Source organism: Ostrea edulis, chromosome 1 (genome assembly GCF_947568905.1).
Source record: "Ostrea edulis chromosome 1, xbOstEdul1.1, whole genome shotgun sequence".
Lineage (NCBI taxonomy): Eukaryota > Metazoa > Mollusca > Bivalvia > Ostreida > Ostreidae > Ostrea > Ostrea edulis.
In genome coordinates this window covers 54,247,787-54,263,663 of record NC_079164.1, presented here as the reverse complement: position 1 = coordinate 54,263,663, position 15,877 = coordinate 54,247,787, and the positions used below count along the sequence as shown (strand labels likewise).

Here is a 15,877-nt window from a genome sequence, read left to right as displayed (position 1 = left end):
ACATCATCAGGAATACATGATAAACAGCCTCTCTGTAATACATCATCAGGATAAACAACCTCTCTGTAATACATCATCAGGATAAACAACCTCTCTGTAACACATCATCAGGAATACATGATAAACAACCTCTCTGTAACACATCATCAGGAATACACGATAAACAACCTCTCTGTAATACATCATCAGGAATACATGATAAACAACCTCTCTGTAATACATCATCAGGATAAACAACCTCTCTGTAACACATCATCAGGAATACACAATAAACAACCTCTCTGTAATACATCATCAGGAATACATGATAAACAACCTCTCTGTAATACATCATCAGGATAAACAACCTCTCTGTAACACATCATCAGGAATACACGATAAACAACCTCTCTGTAATACATCATCAGGATAAACAACGTCTCTGTAACACATCATCAGGAATACACAATAAACAACCTCTCTGTAATACATCATCAGGAATACATGATAAACAGCCTCTCTGTAATACATCATCAGGATAAACAACCTCTCTGTAATACATCATCAGGATAAACAACCTCTCTGTAACACATCATCAGGAATACATGATAAACAACCTCTCTGTAACACATCATCAGGAATACACGATAAACAACCTCTCTGTAATACATCATCAGGAATACATGATAAACAACCTCTCTGTAATACATCATCAGGATAAACAACCTCTCTGTAATACATCATCAGGATAAACAACCTCTCTGTAACACATCATCAGGAATACATGATAAACAACCTCTCTGTAACACATCATCAGGATAAACAACCTCTCTGTAATACATCATCAGAATAAACAACCTCTCTGTAATACATCATCAGGATAAACAACCTCTCTGTAATACATTATCAGGAATACATGATAAACAACCTCTCTGTAACACATCATCAGGAATACACGATAAACAACCTCTCTGTAATACATCATCAGGATAAACAACTTCTCTGTAACACATCATCAGGAATACACGATAAACAACCTCTCTGTAACACATCATCAAGATAAACAACCTCTCTGTAACACATCATCAGGAATACACGATAAACAACTTCTCTGTAATACATCATCAGGAATACACGATAAACAACCTCTCTGTAACACATCATCAGGATAAACAACCTCTCTGTAATACATCATCAGAATAAACAACCTCTCTGTAACACATCATCAGGAATACACAATAAACAACCTCTCTGTAATACATCATCAGGAATACATGATAAACAACCTCTCTGTAACACATCATCAGGATAAACAACCTCTCTGTAATACATCATCAGGATAAACAACCTCTCTGTAACACATCATCAGGAATACACGATAAACAACCTCTCTGTAACACATCTTCAGGATAAACAACCTCTCTGTAATACATCATCAGGATAAACAACCTCTCTGTAATACATCATCAGGAATACACGATAAACAACCTCTCTGTAACACATCATCAGGAATACACGATAAACAACCTCTCTGTAACACATCATCAGGAATACATGATAAACAACCTCTCTGTAACACATCATCAGGATAAACAACCTCTCTGTAATACATCATCAGGATAAACAACCTCTCTGTAACAAATCATCAGGAATACACGATAAACAACCTCTCTGTAACACATCATCAGGAATACACGATAAACAACCTCTCTGTAATACATCATCAGGAATACATGATAAACAACCTCTCTGTAATACATCATCAGGATAAACAACCTCTCTGTAACACATCATCAGGAATACACGATAAACAACCTCTCTGTAATACATCATCAGGATAAACAACCTCTCTGTAACACATCATCAGGAATACACAATAAACAACCTCTCTGTAATACATCATCAGGAATACATGATAAACAACCTCTCTGTAATACATCATCAGGATAAACAACCTCTCTGTAATACATCATCAGGATAAACAACCTCTCTGTAACACATCATCAGGAATACATGATAAACAACCTCTCTGTAACACATCATCAGGAATACACGATAAACAACCTCTCTGTAATACATCATCAGGAATACATGATAAACAACCTCTCTGTAATACATCATCAGGATAAACAACCTCTCTGTAACACATCATCAGGAATACACAATAAACAACCTCTCTGTAATACATCATCAGGAATACATGATAAACAACCTCTCTGTAATACATCATCAGGATAAACAACCTCTCTGTAATACATCATCAGGATAAACAACCTCTCTGTAACACATCATCAGGAATACATGATAAACAACCTCTCTGTAACACATCATCAGGAATACACGATAAACAACCTCTCTGTAACACATCATCAGGATAAACAACCTCTCTGTAACACATCATCAGGAATACATGATAAACAACCTCTCTGTAATACATCATCAGGATAAACAACCTCTCTGTAACACATCATCAGGATAAACAATCTCTCTGTAACACATCATCAGGAATACACGATAAACAACCTCTCTGTAATACATCATCAGGATAAACAACCTCTCTGTAACACATCATCAGGATAAACAACTTCTCTGTAATACATCATCAGGAATACACGATAAACAACCTCTCTGTAACACATCATCAGGAATACACGATAAACAACCTCTCTGTAATACATCATATTTACTTCTCCAACTGTTCTCTCTGCCATGGGGTTAATTTCCCCACCACTTACAATTCTCACTTGCATGCAAAATGAAAGGTCAATGGGTGGGAACTATGGAAATAGACATGGAATGCCATGTGTATTTCAATTTCTATTAGGCAGCATTTTTGATATGTCAATTTTATATTTTCATTTTTGTCAGCTGAAAGCTATTAGTGAGTTTTTCTGATCACTTTTTGTCTGGCATCAGTCTATCTGTCCACGTACATCCATCTCTCTGTCTGTAAACTTTTTCACATTTACATTCTTTTTCTTTACAACCACTGGTCCAGTTTCAATCAAACTTGACACAACATAATCATCTTTGGGTGAAGAGGATTTAAGTTTGTTCAAATGAAGGACTTTGCCTACTTCAAAGGGGAGATAATCAAGAAAAGGCAAAAATAGGTGGCTTCATTTTAAAAATAATTCTTAAAGGGACATGGACACAATTTTGGTACAGAAATATTTAGATATTTAATTAGTAATATGATAGTATTTGGTTCGTGTAAACCATGGCAACAAAACTGCCACAAAGATATATTTGAGACATCTAGACTTTTCATTTTCAAAACAATGCATGAACCCTGTTTATGTTTACATGTCAGCTAGGTGACTCATTACATAGTGGATGGCTTCAATGTAAAAAAAACTTTTACAACGAAAATTTTCTGTTCTTTGTACTAGCTCCCTAAATTGATTTATCATTGACATATATATCGAAATGTTGAATGCTTTAGACATACTTTTTAGAAAACTTCGTGTTCTTGCATCCACACATGGTTTCCTGGCTCTGACAGGCATTTTGACAAATATGATTTTGGGAGCCAGATTTTGTGTAAATACAAAGTATATCCTCTGTAAAAATATTATTAATATTATTTATAAATATCTATTTCTATAACAAAATAATGTCAATTTCAGTTGATCAAATATCGTATATATGCACCTTTAAGAACCATTGGGCCAGAAAAGTTGAAATTTACACGAAAGCTTCCTGACATAGAGTAGATTCAAATATCTTCAAATCATGACCCCCAAGCATAGGTTGGTGTCACAATAGGGGATCAAACTTTTTCATGCAGATATATAGGAAAATATTTTAGAATCTTCTTTTCAAGAACAACAGGACTATGATTAATCATGTTTGTCCTAGGTAGTATACATTCAAGTTTGTTCAAATTTTAGCCCCCTGAAGTAAGTCAGGGCTACAATAGGGGGTCAAACAAGGAAGATTTACATAAATAGTTATAGAGAAATATCTTTAAAAATCTTCATCTCATCAAGAACAGGTCCATGATTAGTCATAGTGATATGCAAGTATCTTCAGGTAGTTTAAATTCAAGTTCAGTACAGGGGCCACAATAGGAGATCTATATTTTATATGGGAATATACAAGAAATTAATTGAAATAGATTCTTTCAAGAGTAGCAGGGCCACACTTAATCATATCCAAATGCAAGTGTTCCCAAGTGGTGTGGATTCAAGTTTTTTTATGCCCAGCAACTATAGTCAAGGGGGCATATTTTGTCCTTATTTGCATGTCTGTCCAAAACTTTACCTTGCTGATAACTTTTGAATGGTGAGTGATAGGGATTTCATATTTCATGTGTATATTCCTTTTGATTTTTGATAAGACATTTTCTTAGTTACCAAAGTTTTAACCTTGTAAACTTGACCTTGGAGTTTGACCTACTTTAAAAAAAAACTTAACCTATTGAATATCCTAAACTATTTAAGGTAGGGCTTACATAATATGCATAATACAGTAGATTTCTTATAGAAAGGCCTTTCATTTCATACATGATCCTTGACCTTAGAATTTGACCCAAATTTCAAAACTTTATAACCTTGGTGAGTTGCATATAATTTTTGAATAATGAGTGATAGGGCTCTCATTTGTCATATATGACCTGGCCTATTCAATATCCTCTGAATTATTCAATATTTAAGGTAGAACTTTCATATTTTGTATATAGATTTCTTCTGGCAATACTTCATTTCATACCATGATCTATGACCATGACCCATCTCCAGAATAGCAAGGTCATGTTAGTCATATTGGTGTTGTGGCATCCCTATCTGCTATGAATTCATGTTCAGTTATGTGACTCTTTTGGGCTAGGATGGGGCCACAATATGGGGTAAGAATTTTTCATGGGAATAAAGTTTAAAGAAAAAAATCTTTTTAAAATCACAACAACTGAACAACAGCAGGGCCAAAGTGACTCTGGTGAGCAATGCGGTCCCTGGGCCTCTTGTTGGGTATGAGAGGTGATTATAACTATAAAAATCAATAGAAAATGTGATAAGCTGTTATGCAAATTATCACATTTTCCATGGTAGTTACTTGTCACTTACCCTACAAACTAGACAGTGATTCTTAAGCAATACTGGCATACAAGTTATGACAAAAGTCAAACTTCAGAAAAAAAACATGTATTTAATATCAAAAGTACTTGCCATATTTCAGTTTCACGTGTAAATTAATATATGAAACTCCTACAGTAAAAAAGAATTCAGAAAATTAGACAGAGTATAAGTATTAAAGAAGTTCAGTCAACCATAAAACTAACTCTTACAATTTTCGTTAGAATAAGTCAACCATGGCAAAAGTGAAACTTACTCTTTATTTACTCATTAGATAATCACGTGTAATTTCAGTTTCCTAATTAAGTTAAGGCAAGTGGAGACTACATTCAACACAAAGTCCCATAAATGTGGTGAAAATTAGGCAACTGTGGTGAAATTTGTTGATCTGTAAACACACATTAGCAAATCACTTACAAAATTTTAGCTATCTAAATGGAAAAAAAACGTCCAGAAAACTAAGTTGTGACAAATGTCTTAGAAGACCCTGCAAAAGGTGAAAAATAACCAAGAGCAACATAATTGATATATTTATTTTCTTACTTACTGACTGTACTGACTGACTTACTTGCAGTAATTAGTAACTGTCTTAATTTAGTAAGTCTCAATAGGCTGACCACAAATTCAGACAAATATGATAACAATTAACATGAAGAAAATACGAAGTTTGTTTTCAAAGTGGGTTTTTTTCAGTCAGGTATTATGTATGTGATTGCTATGTATTTAATTTAATTAGCACACAATTGACTTGATTAAGCCTTCAACATGAGTATTATGAGAGGTACATCAGCAAAAGTAGTCACTAGTGACCTGAATTCAGACTTCAAAAAAAGGGATGATCCTTTTAGTCTTATGGATTATGCACACCCCACTCTTTCTGGATTAGAATTCCTTTAGAAATGACTGCGCACAATACATGATACTTTATGGTGTGATAGAATTAGATATCCAACAATTCCAGTGTGAAGCGTACAGTATACCTGGCTTCGATTTCTCAAAAAATCTCAAGTTTTTAATGAAGTTTCATCTCGCATCTCAAAATACCGGTCACAGCAGCTCTATACCTGCCTTGTAGAATAAAATTCCACTTGTGCTTTTTGATGAACTGCCATGTCACATGGCACAACCATGACACGGATCTCTCCCTGCTCTTCATATGGACAGTGCAGAAAGATAGGCAGAGGTGTCTGATATCAGCAAAACCTGATACTGAAAACCTCATTATGTGGACTTGGAAAAAGTATAGAAAGAGTGAACCTTTGTTAGAATAAAGTGCATAATATTACCGTGATACACTGTCTCACAGTTAATCATTGCACACTTAATGTACATAATATATATTTATGTTTGCATACTCTAAGTCCAACTGACCAGGTTTGATGGAGTTGTGCCTTATTACAGTTTGCAAGATATCATCTGGACATGATTTGACTATTAATATAGCCATAAAATTCCAAAATGAAGCCACATTTTTGTGGTCACGACACACCTTCCCCCAAGATGCATCAGCTGACCAGGTTTGATAGTCCTCAGCCTCAGTGTGAAAGATATGACTCTTGTCAGACAAAAAAAAGCTTACAGTCAGATGGATGGACAGAAAAGCCCATACCATATGACCCATCAAGATGCATCAACTGACCAAGTTTAATGATCCTATGCCTCACAGTAGGAAAGATATAATCTGGATACAATTTGAATATGTATTGCCATAACATTCCAAAATTCTACCACAGTGATCTAAAATTGGGTTGTGACACAACTTCCCCTTAAAGATGCATCAACTGACCAAGTTTGATGGTCCTAGGTTTCACAATGTGCAAGATATGATCGTGATACAATTTGAATATGAATATAGCCATAAAATTCCAGAAGGAGGTCCCAGTGACCTATTTGGGGATCATACCACACATTACCCCCAAAATGCATCAGCTGACCAGGTTTGATAGGCCTTAATTGGGCTTACAGTATGAAAGATATGACCAGGACAAGAAAAAACTAACAGATGGTCAGACAGACCGACAGGAAAGCCCATACCATGAAATGACCTGTCAAAAGACAGGTGTATAAGATGGGGGGAGCAAAACAGTAATGTAAAGATCTCTATCTGGTCAAATCCGGTAATGTTTAAACACTTCAGGCAAATTTTCCAGAGGATTCTCCATCTACTAGCCTGTTATGGGCTACTTCCTGACAATGTCAACAATGATGTTGTCTTTTGTTATTGAACACCATGTGTGAGTAATATAATATTTTCTGACATAAGTCTACTGCAGAGGAAACTCAATGTGAGTAATACTGTCTACTAAAGAGGAAACTTAAGAAATTTACTCTATGTGAGTAAAAAAGTTGACTGAGATTTTTTTTTTTTTTTTTTTTTTGAGAAATGCAGAAATTTGAGTTTTAGAAAAGTGAAATAAAACTTCCACTCAAGTCTGAGATTTTACTAATGAGTTTTTGAGAAATCGAAGTCTGATTTTGTACAGAAATCCAGTTGGAGCCTTTTTTTGAGACAGAATATGAAGGAAGAGAGTAATAATTCCTGGGGGATTAGAACTGAGCTGTTTTGTGGCTTTTATGTATTTGTGTAAAGGGATACCTAGGTATAATAACATTTTTTCCCCCCACTACAAACTACCGTATATATTTGCATATAAGTCAGAGATTCGTTTTTCAGAGAATTTTTAAGGAATTTTGCATAAGTCGGATTAATTTTTTTTTATCAGATTGCCTGGTAGCTGCAGAACTCTGAGATCTCTGTTCCGTCAAAATATTTTTTCAGAGAGCTATAGTTCTGCAGTTAATTGCCTGTCAACTCAATAACCCAACTCAGTGTCTATTTTCTAGCAAGAGTTGTTTCTCTTTGATGTATATATTTTCTGAACGTTGATCTCGGTCTTTATTATCGATAACTCCATTTTAAATACACTGAATGAATACAAAAATAATTTTACTGAGATTCACTTTTTGTCCCTTCAGCATGGTGATTGAACCAATAATTTTACCACATAAAATTGGATATCTTAAATAGAAATTTAGTTCTGATATGCTCACTGCCTAACTATTAAATATTAGGGGTGGATGTCAGCCATCCTTCTGGTAAAGCATGGTCAAATAATAGGATATTCCAATAATTACTGTAGCTTAATCATAATCTATAAGTGGTCTCTATCTCTCTGCAGGTGCCCCTTTGATTAATTGTTTGTTTAATGACACACACTACTGTTTAGATGATTATTACAGTAAATGAAAACCTATTCACACTGCCAATCTTAATATGTAGCTACAATTTAGTACACTGGTTCCATACGATGTTCTGCAAAAAAATGCTGTGTGTTGACACTAATTGACATATGAGAATGATGAATAATATTTTCACTGATAAAATTACAGTGGTTAGTACTCAGGATTGTTATTTTGCTGTTTAATTGATCACTCATGCTGATTTGTTATGGATTAAACCAACATTAACACACTAAAAACACCGTCAAATGTCACAATTTTCAAGTTGCATGGCAAGAAAAAAATTTCGGTTGTAGTATACACATGTAAGATAGACAAAGACTTCAGAGTCAAAATTTTACTCCCAAAAAAGTTACTTATATGTGAGTATATACGGTTAGAGCTGTCCAAAAAAGCTAAGGAATCATCAATGGATAATTTTAATCAAAGGCACCTCATGTTTGGACCCACACTCCCTTTGACCTACCACCCCTCTTTTTAATGTGCAATACAAAACTGATAATATTTCCTGAAAATTCATAGATAAAAAAATGTATGAATTTTCAGGAAATATCCATTATTTCTGTTTTTCAATTGCTATTGCCATTTTGCACTTTTATTAGACTTTTAAGTTACACAGTTCACTGGATTTAGATGTATAACAAGGTGAGAAACAATTTGTCATGATGCTCGAGTAAGTGGTCCTCACTTTGAACTGGATTTTTGAAGTAAATGAGTTCTGATTTACAGATTTCCATTCAATGGCTGGTCAGGGGGATGTAGCTTGACCGGTCTTTTCATTGGTATGTGACAAACTAATCACAATCTTGCATTTGATCTGCACAATCAGTGGCGTTTTACTCCATTCGCAAGTAAACAGGAGGCCAGTGTGAATTTGTTTGGCTTGTTTCATAGGTTCATTATATCGTTGACTGCCCTATTTTGGTGACTGACCAGAATCGGTGACCTTTTGTTTACGTGTGCGCGTTGTCGTTTCCGGGTGTAGATTGTGTCATCAATTTCGCCGTAGTGTTTGCAAACATATATAGAGTACGTCTTCAATTTTTCCCCGAAAATGAACTACTAGAAGGAGAGTATGCAAAAAATCAACACAAGCACCCCAAAAATAAGCCCATTTACTTATTACTTTTTCAAGCAAACCTTCAAATTAATATAAAGTATACCAAAAGTCTAGAATTCTACACTATGTTATTTTATTCATTGACGTTTAGTCGCACATTCCTCCTGTATATATGTTTTAACAGTTAAAAACTTTTGGCAAACCTATATTAACAATGGTCACCGAAATAGGTGACATCACTGTTTTAGGACCACGAAGTGACATGTTTTTTGTTACGAAAATATATTCAATTAACGTACCAATGAATTTGGAATTTTTGGATGAAAGTAAAGGAATTTAATTACTTTAAAAGTAGGTGTGTAATTTATTTATTTAATCCAAGTGATTAATGAGAAAATCGCGGTTTATCATTAAGGTCACCGAAACTGGTCAGTCGACGATATATAGTCATTAATGCATAAACTTTTAAACTGATAAGATGTATATTAAAGGTCATAGGAGACAGATTGTAGTAGTAGTTTTTTCCCTGTGAAGATAAACTTTGTAACGCAGCTATAGACTCTTCATTAAAAATATCAAACCAGATCATTGATTATGTTAACATTAAATAATTGAAGCACAAAGTTACGTCATATAGCTTAAAGAATTTTTCCCAATTTTGCAACATCATAAGTGCTCATGCGACCAACTGCCCGACTTTATCTTTCACAAATGAATGATTTTGTGAATGAGGATAATTAATACAATGGAAATGAATTTTTAAAAAGATGTCAGCCAGAGCCGATAACATAATCCCTAAATAGACGTATTTTATGAGTATCAAGTGTGCGAGCAGATAGATAACATCTAATTTTGATGAGATTGTCATTGCACTTCCATAATTTTCTGCTTACTTTGTTTTGAGATTTTTTTTTTAATTTTGATGTTTCATCCTTTTTTCATTTAAATTTTCCATTTGTTCAAACAGCTTTCTTTTTGGCATTCTTTTCTAAAACTTGATTAGAGAGAAAAGGACAGGTTGCAGATGTCTTGTAACATAGCTTTGAATTAATATTAATGGATGCAGACTAAGATTTATCTAAGGAAGTTAAATTTTAGACAAAGGATATTGGAGTGGTGAATTTTTTACAATTCATAATGAGTATACATACAATATCATCTGCCACTTGAAGTAAGCTGTTGACTTTCTGTTTTTTCTGTCTTTGTTATATTGAAAGTATATCAAAAAATTAAAGCTTTAAATTTAAATTGATCAGTCATAAAATGTTTGGTGCACACCTTTGAAATCTTGGTGACTATAAAGTGATTTCAGCATAGATTTTGTACCTATATATTCCTGAAGTTTGGATTCTTTGGGAATAAATGGCAAAATAATTTTTTTTAAGTAAGTTAACCTATATTTTTCATCAAGCCCCCCCCCCCCCCCCCCCCCCCCTTAACCTAGATATGATATTGGATGTGGATCCAAATTGACTATGAAGTAGAATAGCAATCTATTTCTAATGTTTATTCACAAATGAAAGTCTACACATAGTTTTTGAAAATCACTTTAAATGTACATTTAAAGGTTAATTCGTTAGATAATAATTGTGTAATCAATGTCAGATGTCGGACATTTATGGAAGTCTTTACCCCTCCCCTTAACAACTTGAATTTAGGTTTTATCTGATCTTTTGATATTGACCTCAAGTACATCCAAACACCCTTCTGACTTTTATACAGTTTTATGCCACACACTGAACATTTTAATAGATAATAGACAGATGATGGATCAAATTGTATTGTTACTGTATAAACAAGCCACCATTGCAGCAACGTCATCAACAATGGGAGAAAATTGTGATAATTCTAAACAAAGGCGACTGGATGGACTTAGACACGGTTACCTTTAGTAATTAAACGGGAACTTATTTTCTAAGCATAACAAAATTTATTCCTAAGATTGTCTCCTTTGACCTTTAAGAATATTACTCTTCAATGCATTCTGAAAAGATTATAGACATAAATACATATCAAAGCATCTTCTTCAGCAGTCATAAATCATCATTGTATCCATACACTGTGTGTACCCGTAAGTTATAGCAAGACTCAATAATCCAACAAGAACAAGTGAGGATATAGATATATATATATATATATATATATATATATATACTGTATGTAATATTTTCACCCTATGTTTTTTTCCCTCTTCTACACTTGCAAATGGTTAGTTTTAAATTTGCCTAGACACAGTTGTGTTGAAAGAGAAAAACTAATGGTTTTACCCACAGGGGCTAAAAGCCCGTTTAGGCCTGAACTCTTGTGATACCATATAGATATCTATATTTATGGTATCACAGAGTTTGTTGGGCCCAAACGGACTTAGCCCCTGTGGTTTTACCCATAAAGAACTGCGAACAATAGTATTATTTTGTTGTCCCTGTGGTTTTACCCATAAAGAACTGTGAACAATAGTATTATTTTGCCGCCTACCTTCTGGTCAATTTTTAAGTTATCATTTTAAAATGATTTTTTATGTAAATATAGATGAAGTTTCATAAAAGTTGACTTATTTGCTAGAGATGACTCTATGATTTGGGTAAAAATCATGTATTTCACTATAGAAATCAATAGAAAACAGAAAATATTTTTAAAACATCTTTTCCTCCCAGTGAAACACAAATTCCTTTTAACAGGTGTCATAAATTGTCATTTAGCAAATTTATATCAACTCTTTTGTTGTTTCACTGAAGATTAACCATTTTTTACTCAATAATAATATAAAGTAATTTGACTATTTATTTATATCAATAAGCAATTTAAAATACATAATGTTTAAAGCCTGATTTTAAGGAACAGAGTTTTCTACCCTCTAATCAAGAGGAATTGTAATTAAGAGCAATTTATTAATGAACACTGGTATTAAAGTTAATAATCAATTACTAATGAATTCTACTTTGCATTAAAAAATCTCATTAGCAAAATTGCAAAGCTTTTTAAAATATACAAGTTCAAATTATGCAGGCAGGAATCCAGAGTTAATGTGCATATTTCTTTGCCCACTGACAACAAGGGTGGAAGTGGTGAAAATAAATTGGCAGCGAATATTTTTCTGTGCACAGTAGTAGATGATCGTGTGACAAGATAAGGATTACAACAAATTAACTTTATTTAATCAAGTAAATTTACTGTGTAACTGAACACTTTGATAAAAGTGCAAAATGGCATTAGGAATTTAAGAATAGATTCGATAGACATAGAATCCTTAGATTTTTAGGAAATATTACTCATTAGTTTTGTTTTGCACATTCAAAAATGAGGTGGTGGATCAAAGGGAGTGTGGGTCCAAACTTCAGGTACCTTTAATTTTGAACACACTAAGTGAATTTTGCCAGTATATGTATATAGTGATTGTACCATATGACAAAACATGCTTTTCTTATGTATTTTTCTTAAATTTGAATGCTTTTATTTGCAAAGGAATTCAAGGTTTTGAATTAGTTAATTCATAGTTAATTGAATTACTGAATAGATACATGTACAGTGAAACATGGTTATGGCAAACAAGGTCTGATGGCATATATTATGAAGTGAATTGAACTTCTCATGAGCCGAGTTCAAATGGAAAAAAAATGCTTAAATTGAATTATGCTTTTAATGAAGCAAACTTAATCATCTTTGACACTTCACTATAACTGTGTTTTACTGTAAATATTTGATTTTTAACAAATTGATATGTACATCATGTGTTTTGCAGTTTTACAGAGCTAGTGGAAAAACTCAATCTGCCAGAGGTGGATTTCTGAGCTTGTGTAATTTTTTGAAAGGTTCTCCATATAATTGTTGTCTACATGTGTGAAGCCTTTAGCTTTAGAAATTCCCTTTTGTGATTTTTGGTTGAGTTACAATATGCATGGCACCAGTGGTATGTAAGATTATTTAATAGTTATGATAGAATGATCAAGAGGTTAAAGTTTTGTAGTAGAATCTGTTTTATTTTCTTTGCTCCATAGAATGATAGCTGTGTAAGTAAGATGGTGAATATTGAATATCAAAGATATTCTTTCAAGCCTTTTCTCCATCTGCTGATTCTCCTTGTCCATTTCCCCATTCCTTGAGGCAAACGTTTTACTTAATTTTCTTCAGTTTGCAGTTTATATATTATTATGAAAATGCAGCTCTCTGATTATTGTGATCAACAAATAGTTATGTCCCAGGAAATAGATATAATGTCTGATGCCTTAATTGTTAGTAGGACTCCTCCAGAACTGTTGATGATGTCTGATGCCTTGTTAGTGTGGCTCCTACAGAACTGTTGATAATGTCTGATGCCTTAATTGTTAGTAGGACTCCCCCAGAACTGTTGATAATGTCTGATGCCTTGTTAGTAGGACTCCTCCAGAACTGTTGATAATGTCTGATGCCTTAATTGTTAGTAGGACTCCTGCAGAACTGTTGATAATGTCTGATGCCTTGTTAGTATGACTCCCCCAGAACTGTTGATAATGTCTGATGCCTTGTTAGTAGGACTCCTGCAGAACTGTTGATAATGTCTGATGCCTTAATTGTTAGTAGGACTCCTGCAGAACTGTTGATAATGTCTGATGCCTTGTTAGTAGGACTCCTACAGAACTGTTGATAATGTCTGATGCCTTGTTAGTAGGACTCCTGCAGAACTGTTGATAATGTCTGATGCCTTAATTGTTAGTAGGACTCCTTGAGAACTGTTGATAATGTCTGATGCCTTGTTAGTATGACTCCCCCAGAACTGTTGATAATGTCTGATGCCTTGTTAGTAGGACTCCTGCAGAACTGTTGATAATGTCTGATGCCTTAATTGTTAGTAGGACTCCTGCAGAACTGTTGATAATGTCTGATGCCTTGTTAGTAGGACTCCTACAGAACTGTTGATAATGTCTGATGCCTTGTTAGTAGGACTCCTGCAGAACTGTTGATAATGTCTGATGCCTTAATTGTTAGTAGGACTCCTGCAGAACTGTTGATAATGTCTGATGCCTTAAAATTGTTAGTAGGACTCCTGCAGAACTGTTGATAATGTCTGATGCCTTGTTAGTGTGGCTCCTACAGAACTGTTGATAATGTCTAATGCCTTGTTAGTAGGACTCCTTGAGAACTGTTGATAATGTCTGATGCCTTGTTAGTATGGCTCCTCCAGAACTGTTGATAATGTCTGATGCCTTGTCAGTAAGACTCCTCCAGAACTGTTGATAATGTCTGATGCCTTGTTAGTATGGCTCCTACAGAACTGTTGATAATGTCTGATGCCTTGTTAGTAGGACTTCTCGAGAACTGTTGATAATGTCTGATGCCTTGTTAGTAGGACTCCTGCAGAACTGTTGATAATGTCTGATGCCTTGTTAGTAGGACTCCTCGAGAACTGTTGATAATGTCTAGTGCCTTGTTAGTAGGACTCCTGCAGAACTGGTAATCGTGTCTGGTACTTAGTTTGGTTCCCTGAAGAAGTGGGTAGTCATAGACAGTGTCACTGTAGTGGAGTAGGGTCAATAACTGCTGTTTTTCATATCTAATGGTTTTAGGATAGTTCTTATGAAAGCCTTATTATTATTGGGGTACGTATTATGTATGTGACCGGTCGACAGGGGATGCTTACTCCTCCTAGGCACCTGATCCCACCTCTGATGTGTCCAGGGGTCAGTGTTTGCCCAACTATCTATTTTGTATTGCTTATGGGATTTATGAGATTGATCACTGTTCGTTATCTTCACCTTTCCTAGAACTAACTAGGATAGCTTTCATTCAAGTCTTGAAGGTGTAAATCAAGATTCTAAGAAGCTTTAGATTGTTCTGATTTAGAATTTTTAATGCTTTTCTACATTTGGTATTGTATTTTTCATCCTGTCTAACGCGTATTGTTTTGTTTTGCTGTATTCAGTGTACTGTTGTTTGGCAATAGTTGATGTTTTCACTTTTTTTATTTCCTGCATGTTTTGGTATTCGGTAGATACTGGCTGAATGGATTTTGATTGAAAATTATAATCTAAAATATCCATGACACAATCTTTATATGTAATGACATATTGTATAAAGACTTTAACAGTGAAGTTGAACACTCCATGCTCTTTTAGTTTGTGTAGGTGGGGTCAGCTGTTATTTTGCATAGCCATGGAAATTTTGCCTCTACTTTCAGGTTTTTTTTAACACTTTTAAAAATTTCAAACATGATATAAATGGTACAATACAATTTATACAAGATGTCAGTTCTGCACATTTTAATGCTGCAAATTTACAGAGATTGTTACATAATGAGCATCAAGGATTTAACAATACCTACAGTCAGTGTGTAAACCTTAAACTAGATTATGCAGAATCGTGTCAAAACAAACCCCTGACACATAAACAGCACAATGTATGTTAAAGATCAGATGTTGTATCAATTTATGTACTCATTTTGTTTAATCAAGATGTTATATCCATTTTGGTCTGTGTTACAAAAAGGCAAAAAAAAAATTATGTTCTACTTTTAAGTTTTCATGTGCAGTCTTGTCTCTGCATTAGTTGC

At 34.2% G+C, this 15,877-nt stretch overlaps 1 protein-coding gene across 6 annotated transcripts in view; it reads left to right on the top strand.

Moving 5' to 3' along the window:
* The window catches only part of LOC125649942 (RILP-like protein 1), a 55,867-nt gene that overhangs the window by 27,847 nt on the left and 12,143 nt on the right, over nt 1-15,877 (top strand). For 2 of the 6 annotated variants that reach the window (XM_056154187.1, XM_056154179.1), the window contains one exon: nt 13,094-13,163. The exons of the other annotated variants lie outside the window; for them this stretch is intronic. In XM_056154187.1, coding sequence (XP_056010162.1) covers nt 13,094-13,142 — 49 coding nt within the window. In that variant the 3' untranslated portion in view covers nt 13,143-13,163. The remainder of the gene's footprint in view (nt 1-13,093; nt 13,164-15,877) is intronic. 6 annotated transcript variants of the gene reach the window in all.